Source organism: Nesoenas mayeri, assembly GCF_963082525.1.
Source record: "Nesoenas mayeri genome assembly, chromosome: 1".
In the NCBI taxonomy this organism is placed as follows: Eukaryota; Metazoa; Chordata; class Aves; order Columbiformes; family Columbidae; genus Nesoenas; species Nesoenas mayeri.
Window position 1 is genome coordinate 106,454,842 of NC_137541.1, and position 8,923 is coordinate 106,463,764.

The window sequence follows — 8,923 nt, forward strand, 5'->3', positions numbered from 1 at the left end:
TCCCCAAGGAAACATTATTGTGCAGCATTATGGGAGTGAGTGCACGAGGGCGCAGAACATTGGATCCAAACAAAATTGCTGCAATAAGAGGTATGCTACCTTTCGAAATGCACAGATTTACTTCTTTAATACTTAATGAGTTTTTAACTGGCAGGGAGTCCTTATCTGTGTGTGTCTGCGAATTGTTGTCTAGCAACTAGTGAACTGATAGATGTGGTACTGGGTGTGCTCTGCTCTGCTGTGTTTTGGGTTTGAAATTCCTACTTTGTAATTCTCAATGTTGATTTTTCTTCGATGTGGATAAAAAAAAAATTCTGATTACTCCTAGTGTGCTTCATGTTCATCAGTCACTCTGAATTTTTCATTATAACTTTGTGGGTTTTGTGGGGTTTTTTTGGTGGGTTGGTTTGTTTCTTATTTTGTTTGGGTTTTAGCCATGGTATACCCAGGACAAATATTAACCAGTGATTCTTAAATACTGCTTTTGTTTGTTTGAGAAATGGTAAATATGGGGAGGGCATTTACACAGATCACATGGCATGTATGATATAATTCTCCTTCTTGTTTTAAAAGATGGGAGACTATTTAAACCATGTGAAGTAGTTACAGCATCAGCATTACGTTGTCAGTAGTTCTTGTGGGGTTTTTGTTGTTGTTGTTGTTGTATGGTTTGTTTTTTGGTTTGTGGTTTTCTGGCTTTTTTCTTTTTCTTTCTTTTTTTAAGTTAGTATGCTAAATCACACCTTTCCCCTAATTCTACCTGGAAAAGCTTAATAATAAAAGCATTATTCACAATACCTTAAAAAAGTATCACTGCACATCTTAAATTCATAGTGATGCTTAACTTCAAAACGTGAGTTTACTATCTCTGTTTGATTTAAAGGTGGAAATCTAAAGCTTCTAAGTGGAGAACAGGAAATGTGAAGCATTTCTTAGCTTTCTCTCTTTCTAAAATAGAGTAATTTTTAATAATGCTTTCTGTCATGAAGCTTAAAAAAAAACTTTTTGTGTTTCATATGCAGAATTTCTTGCAACTAACTTTCCAACCTATGATTTGAGTGAGCATGGAAAAGACTGGAAAACCTGTATCACAAATGTCAATGCTATGATCCGCTGTTTACGCTCTGAAACAAAAATAAACCCAGTAAGTTGTCTCAGGGTGATAATTTATTAAATACTAAGTTTGTGCTTCTTTATCAAATTAATTGTTTGAACTTCTCATTATATGAGTCTTCTAATTCGAAATTCCTTGGGTACTGTCTTTGCGTTGCTCAGCATACGCCTGCTGACTGCAGCACTATTTCCATGTGGGGAATACTGGAAGCATATTCCTAACTCTTGCTTTTCCTGATCCTGTGTCCAGCATTCATGTATAAGCATAGGATTCTAGAAGGAAAGCACTGTAAATGTTACCCAGAAGTAGTGTCAAATTTGATTGCCAGCTTAAGCATGTAGCTGCTAGCACTGTTTTCACAGGCTTTGCTTCACATATATGCAGCCATCCATTTCAACTTTATATTGACTGAAACATCACTTCTAACTCCATTTACCTCTGCTTCTAAAATGCTTTGTGCAAATGTGTGAACATTTAGTATCTGTATCACCTGTAGTTTTCCTGATTGAAATGGAGGAGTAACTATATTGTAAATATTTGGAGTATAATTTATACTAAATGGGAAATGAAGTGGAACACTAATTAGAAAACTGGTAGTCTTTTTCCAGTGCATGGGCTAACCTCATTTAATGTTTCAGGGGACAGCTGAAGGGAAAGAAAAAGTGGCCAACACTCCAGACACATCTCATTGTGTAGATTTAAATTATAATGAAGATAGTGAAGGCAAATCTCAAAACTCTCAGAAAATGATCAGCTCCACAGCTGACACATTGCAGAATTCAGGATCGGATAAGCTTCCAGAAACTTTTCGCACACCTTCGGTCAAGAAACTTCAGTCTTCAGAACCTATGGGTAAACTGTGATACTTTCATCCTCTGAATTTGTGTGTTACATTTTAAAGGGATTCAGTGAACTATGCAACTCTCCTTTTCCTCTTGAGGCAGTCATTTAGTGTATATACAGTAAGTTTTTATGGGAACAAAGAAGAACATCATCTGGCTAACAGAACATATGTTTACATCTACTAATGTCCCAAAATGCATATCCACTGTAAGACTGGAAAGTTCAGCTGTGAGATATTCTGTCCAGTTTCTCTGAATAATTATTTTTCAATAATTATTTCACAATTGCCCTGGTTTTTTTTGTATTTGGTAGATATTCTACCTTAGTGCAGTACGCTAGCTCAGAATATCTATTGAATGGTATTACAATTACAGAAAAAAAAGCACAGCTTTCTGCAAAACTGACAGTTTAGGACAATAAAATCTTAAAGTGGCCTTTTTACTTTTTTTTTTTTTTTTTTTTTAAATAATGAAAATGCACAAGATACAAATTCATTGGAAAAAATTCTGTGTACAGAATGTGATGCCTCTAGAGAGCTTCAAGGGAAATGAGCTGAGATTAATTGCCCTTGGAAATAATTTATTTGATTAGAATCACTTTGGGGCTCTGTGAGATCTGCTCCTGCACCCAAGATTAGTTAGTCTGATCCCACAGACCTCCTCAGTTACTATATGTTTTGCATTTTTTAAATGTTTGCAGTGGAGTCAGGTTGAAGTAATTAAAAAAAAAATATTCTTTTTCAGCTTCCACTTAGAGGATCTAAGCACCATTGAAATAGCAGTTCTGTTTACTTATTTAATTGGAATAGCATCATCTTTCCACGTGAGATGAAAACAATTTAGAAAGCAATCATTATTAATGCAGGTTACATTGTTAGCGTTGCTGAAAGCATACCAGAAGTGCTGTTAACATTGTTGTAAAACAGGCAGGGTTTTCTCACCACTTGGACATTTGTCTGCAATATGTTTTGTTTTAGTCTTAGCTGGAGCATTATGGTTTAGCTCTGACCTGTCAAGCAGTGCATTGGTTTTGGGGAGAACTTTTTGTGTCCTAGTTTTAGTATAATACAACCACTTTGAAGCATGGTCAGTGTTGGAAAAGTAAAATCTCTGTCTCTCTCTGACATCCTTTCTAGAACTTCTTGGAAGCCCATGGCGCAATGTTCAATTACCGTTTTCAGTCATTTATGTAGCTAAGGGGAAGTCTCGGCCGGAGTTGTCAGCTCGCTACCTAATTCGTCACATGTTCCCTGAAGATGTGCTGGTAAAAAGCAATGTATATGGTAATCTTGAACGTGGCATGAGCCCACTGGACTGCAACAGAATTAATGCTCTCAGAGGTAAGAAAAAAATCTCTGTTCAAATGATAATGTGGGGAAGTTAACAGGAGTGATTAACTTTGTATCCTATGAACAAACCATGGAGCTTCAAAAATAATTCTGTGAAATCTTCTGACAGGTATTAGTGCAAGCAGTGGAACAGGTTGAGAGAAGGTAGATGAGGTTATGTTTAAGCAACACACGGAAGTCTCCAGATCACAAACCTGGCTAATATGAGGAAACTTGGCATCTACTTGGAAGGACAACACAGCGGGAGATGTCCCAGAGGATTCTGGAGGGTATTGGGGATGATTTCTTGATACAGGGGCTAGGTAGGCCAACCAGAGGGAATGCACAGCGGATTGTGTTGCTCTTCACAGAAAGGGTTGGGGCTTGTGGAGACTATGAAATAATGGATCTCCAGATCCTAAGCAGAGTTTAAAAAGTCTGAGAGTACAAACACTGTAGCTTGGGAGAGCCAGCTTTGGCTTATTCTGGAAACTCATAGGTGGGAGATTGTGAGAGACAGCTCTGAGGAGGAGGGAAGCTCAGGAAAGTTGGCAGGTCTTAAAGGAGAGCCTTCTGCAAGCACAAGAGAATCCATTGTGATACTTAGGAGAACTGGTAGAGTTATGAGGAGACAAGTTTGGCTAAGCAGGGAGTCCACTACTGAGCTCCCATGCAAAAAAGCAGTATATAGAGAATGGAAGCAGGGACACCTTATTTACTGGACTGGATCCCAGGCTGCAGGCAACATAATTGTGGAGTGCCTTCAACATTTCCCAACACCACTAGCTTGATGTAGGGTTTTACTTCCTCCTGTGTCGTAAAGAAATCACTATGGGACAGTGCTCACTGGGTTAGTAAGGTTGCATATTTGACTAGTTACTCTCATCTGAATGAAACTCTTAGTCATAGGATTTAGTTTTAAATAGTCCTGTGAGGAGCAGGGAGTTGGACTCAATGATCCTTATAAGTCACTTCAGACTTGAGATATTCTATGATTCATCACACTTTTCTTTCAACATGCATCTCCTAACAAATCTTGAAACTGATTCTCTTCCATGTCTAGGGTACAGGGAGGTTGAAAGGGTTGTTAAGATTTGGACAGTGCGGCCTACAGCTCCACAAGTGTGGCAAGATTGTCTCGGAGGATACAGCAATAGTGCCAAATAAAATGGAGGTGGGACTTGCCCTCTCTGGAGTGATGTCTGGGCATGGCTTGAGGGACAGTGCATGCCAGAAACCATTCCGAGTATTACAAAACTATACATAAGAGTGGGCTTCCCCAAACTGTACGTATTCCTTCACCTGGGAAGCCTGGGAAACTTTGTCACTTTAAGCACCTCAGCTTACTCCCATAGTACACATATTATTGTGTCTTGGGGCTGCTGAAACATAATGTAGGCTCCAGAGCAGATGAAAGACAAAGTCCTCTGTGTTGTGGTTGCAGCCAGGCTGTGTCACTTGGCTCTGGGGCTAGAGGGCAGTCCCTGGCCCTGTTTTCTTTAACATTATAACATAGCCTGGTTGGATAGCAGAATCTGCTCCCTGAGTGTAACCCTGCAGAGCAGGAAGGGACCCTGGGTAGCCTTGCTACATATAGTCCCAACAATTGGTCAAATTATGTGAAAGAAAAGGCTTAATTAAAAAGCTGTTTCATGGGCCATACACAAAGACTCTGTAGGCCTGGTAGTGGGAGTTCTTGTTCTGTATTGTAGCTCTGAGGCCAAGCACTTCAGTAAATTTGCTGTCAGGGATGAAGGGGACGAGAGTCTGGCTGCTGCTTGTGTATCCTTTGTCAGCATAGTTTATTACAGGAGCATCCTGGGAATGAAATAATGTACGGTGCTCTCACTCGCCCCTGACTCTCCCTGGAGCAGGGTAAGCTACAAGAGCACAAGTTTTTCCGTCTGTTACTTTCTTCCTTCAGACCCATGCTTTTCTGGCAAAATAAGTTTCCAGGTTTGGAACTACAAGTTAAAATAGCAACTGTAAACAATGATGCTATATTAGATTTTTACTTGCTAGTGTATCTGAGAGCATTGGAAGAACAAAACTGACATAATATCAACTAGCTATACCTTTCATTCTACTAAGGTAAATCTAGATGTTAATCAGAGAAGTAGAAATAGTATTGCCTTTGATTTGAAATTACAGCTTAGAATTCCTTTTTGATGCTTATTTAAATCTTCTAGGGGCTTGCTTAGAGAAAAAACCATTTAATTCAGCAAAGCTCAGAAAGACAATCTCTCCTCAGTAATTAAAAAAAAAAAAAATTAAAACCTGGTTTTAAAACTATTCATTTTACTTGTTGAAGAGGAAAAAGATGCTGTAGTCTTACCGCACTTATCCCATTGGTACCGAACTCAAGTATTTGTTTACTGATCTTGTTGCAGTATGGTAAAGATCAAGCTCTTGCCATTCTTCTGTCACTATTGTTCCTCTACAGCTGTGTTACGTTGAATTGCTGTGTTTCATTGTAGTGAATATTGTTGTCAGAGATGGTGTGAAGGAGGGACTGGTCTTGCCAAACACTGGTCATTCTGAAACGGAGCCTGAGATTTCTTTGCTCTGGTTGACCCATTAGAAGCTGAAGTTATTCAGCACATCAAGGGATCCAGCCCACCTACGTGGTTATGTGCTTTCATGCTTTCTTTGCATGTTTTGGTTTTGTGCTTAAACCTTTTGTTACTCCTTTTCAAATTAAAGAGAAAGAGGAGGAAAAAATATCTACCCTCTGGCTTTGCTGTTCAAGCCTCGTAATATGCGTAGCTGTCCTGTTTTGGTAGCACGTATTTGTTTTTGGTTAATTACATCCAAAAAGAGTATATCGCTTGCATGAATAACTGATAACTTGCTATTATGTCCTTGTTTATTTTTAGACTTTCTTCAAGAAAATTATCCATCCTTTGATCTAAAGGAAACTGGATATGATTGGAAGGCATGTGTAGCTGCTATGAATGGCACAATCCGCAGTCTCAGACATGACCATAAAAAGTCTACAATTGGAATCCGCCCGAAAGTCTTGGCAGTGCCACCACTGAGTGTAAAGAGTCCTCCACAGAGTCCGACTTCAGTAAAACCATTTGAAAGTGACACTATCAATCTCACAGACTGAAGCTCTCTAACATCTGTCTCAAATCTTAACTGAGAAGGTTTTTATAAATCTCATGTAGAAGCCTGTTACATTGAGTTGTCCTGGTACACTGAGTTGTTGACAGCACTAAATAGGATTATTTCATGAGACCAAAGTTAGCAGACTTGGGAACCCTAACTCCTTGTATAAGTAGCATTTGTGCTCCTCAGAAATTACTTCCACTGTTCCCTGTAGCATTTGCAACATGCTGTCTCCTAAAAGCACCTTCTCATATTTCATTGATTCTGACAGATTAATCTGGTTAGAAAAGGTGCACTGCACATGAGTTCAGCACAAGCAGATAGAAGTGTGGCGAAGAAACGTTGTCTTCCTTGGAGGAAGACTTGTAGCCAACGAAATTGTCTCGTTATGTGTGAAGAATGAAATTTTCTTTGACAATTGCATAGTTTAAGCAGAAATATCTAATGTGGAAAAGAAAAAAAAAATTGCATCTATCTGACTTATGTCTATCTCTCACTTCTTTTGCCTCCTACAGCAGTCTGTTGTAGGATCAGGAAAGAGGCAAACAACAACATGAGTACAGTTGGTAATATTTTCTTTGTTCTGATTTAGCTCTACAAAAGCACAAAAAAAGCATCCAGAAGAAGCAGTCCGATAGTTGGTCTTTTTTTTCCTTGGTGAAGATTAAAGAAAATACTTCTTCAGGGGCTTAGGCTGCTGTTCAGTGACATACGTCTCATCTACTTATGTGGATATCCACAACATGCAAATCAGGATTTGGATCCTGATTCAGATTTGAGAAATAATTTCCATCAGCTTCAAGTCACTGGTCCTTCAGTTAAAACTTGAGTACACATGCTGGACTTGCCCATTGGTTTCATTTTTAAGTTGAAATACAACAACAGTCACTGTACAGAAGTTAATGGCTTTTTTGTTAGGTGGATTCTTTTGTTGTTTGGGGGCTTTTTTGGTTGTGGTGGGGTTTTTTTGTTTGGGTTGGTGGGGTTTTTTTGTTTATATTTAATTTTTGTTACTCGTGTGTCCACACGGTTCTCTCACTGTCTGCATATTGGCTAACTGGTGCCTGAGCTTGCCTTGCCACTTGCATTATGTCTGAGTGTAGCCTCACATGTCCAGCTTTGTTAACAGAAAGAAGCTTCTCAGAAGCCTGACGCAGGGAACCAGTTTCACATCTGAGGGTTGATGCAAGTGTAGCTTCCAAAATTATGCCTGTGTACATAGCAGAACAAGATTTAACTAAATCTGTCCTCTCCATGGCAAAGTTTTCATGGTTTGTTTTTTTGTTTTTGTTTTCTTAGCAATAGGATAACATAGTGAGGTTACTTGTTCTCACTTCTATTTGTAACAAACAGGAAGTATTTATTATATGCAGTATAGGATTGGCTTTTTTATTGCAAGTTAGGATATGCAATGGCCTTATCAAATCTGAAATTAGTAATTTAAGTTTCCTCCACAACCTCCTTGCAGAAGTCTTCTGTAAGATTTAAGAAATAGGCTGAATTTCTGGTTGGTTCTTTTTTTAAGTATAAATGTTGTACTGCAAATTTGGTTGTTCTGGTTTACTACTAACATTCTGCTGTTACTGTTCTATACTATCATTCTTGTAAATGCCAAGAACTTTGTTGTGAGTAGATATTACTGTTTCTAAACCTCAGAAAAAGCTGAAATTACTTATTTTTTCAGTAGTTTTATGAAATTTTTTAACTGTCCTTCACAGATTTTAATGGTAGAATGATATATTTATTGAATGACCTGTCTGGCACTGAAAGCTCTTAGTGTGGTGCATACCTATAGTTTCCATACTGAAAAGATAATTGAATAAAAGTAGAAATAGGTTTTTTGTTTCTGTTTCAAATGTATGAATTTTTGCTAACTTTTATAAAATTAAATTACAGTATTTTGCTGTTAGGAATAAAGTATTTTACAAAGAAAACTGGCATATAGTTCCTTGATTACCTATGCGTATCTTCAAGTTTTCTTGCACCATAGATCTACAGTTCAGGTACAGCTTTATCTGAAAAGATTCTTTTGATCTCCTTTCAAGAACCAGTGCTTTGAGGAGGTCTTCTGATTGAGGTGAGGTGATTTCCAAATTTAAGAGTGGCTTATCTGTCTCAGTAAACCAAAGCAAACTCTTTTGGACTTGTCAGTTCCAGTTTTGTGTCAGCTATCTGAAACAGAGATTTCCACAGAAGGGTAAGAGTTGAGTAAAATTTAAGAAACTCCTTTAAACTGGTGCATTTTTAGTAGACTAGGCCTTATTCATGCAGTGGAATCAATTTCTTTATTAGTCCCTCTTCAAGGAATATAATGGGGCTGGAAGGTAATCTGTTTGTTTGAAACACCGAGACTTGACCACCTCTCCTCAGTCTTTGTAGACCTAATACCTGTCCCTAATGCAATGCAAGTCTTTTCTCTGTATAGCAGAGCTGGGCTGCTTTATTCATGCATGATTGATGTTTCTGGATTTGAGATGATACTTCATAGTTCATCTGGTACTTCCGACATCAGATTTGACAGCCTTCTA

The 8,923-nt window shown here is 38.3% G+C and overlaps 1 protein-coding gene across 1 annotated transcript; it reads left to right on the top strand.

Annotated features, from left to right (window-relative positions):
- Positions 1 to 1,084: 1,084 nt before the first annotated feature.
- On the top strand, positions 1,085 to 6,601 carry BEND2 (BEN domain containing 2). The gene is made up of 4 exons (XM_080363952.1): positions 1,085 to 1,144; positions 1,753 to 1,966; positions 3,093 to 3,296; positions 6,161 to 6,601. The coding sequence occupies exons 1-4, from the start codon at positions 1,106 to 1,108 to the stop codon at positions 6,394 to 6,396; spliced, it is 693 nt and encodes a 230-aa protein (XP_080220078.1). The 5' UTR covers positions 1,085 to 1,105; the 3' UTR covers positions 6,397 to 6,601.
- The last annotated feature ends 2,322 nt before the right edge of the window (positions 6,602 to 8,923 follow it).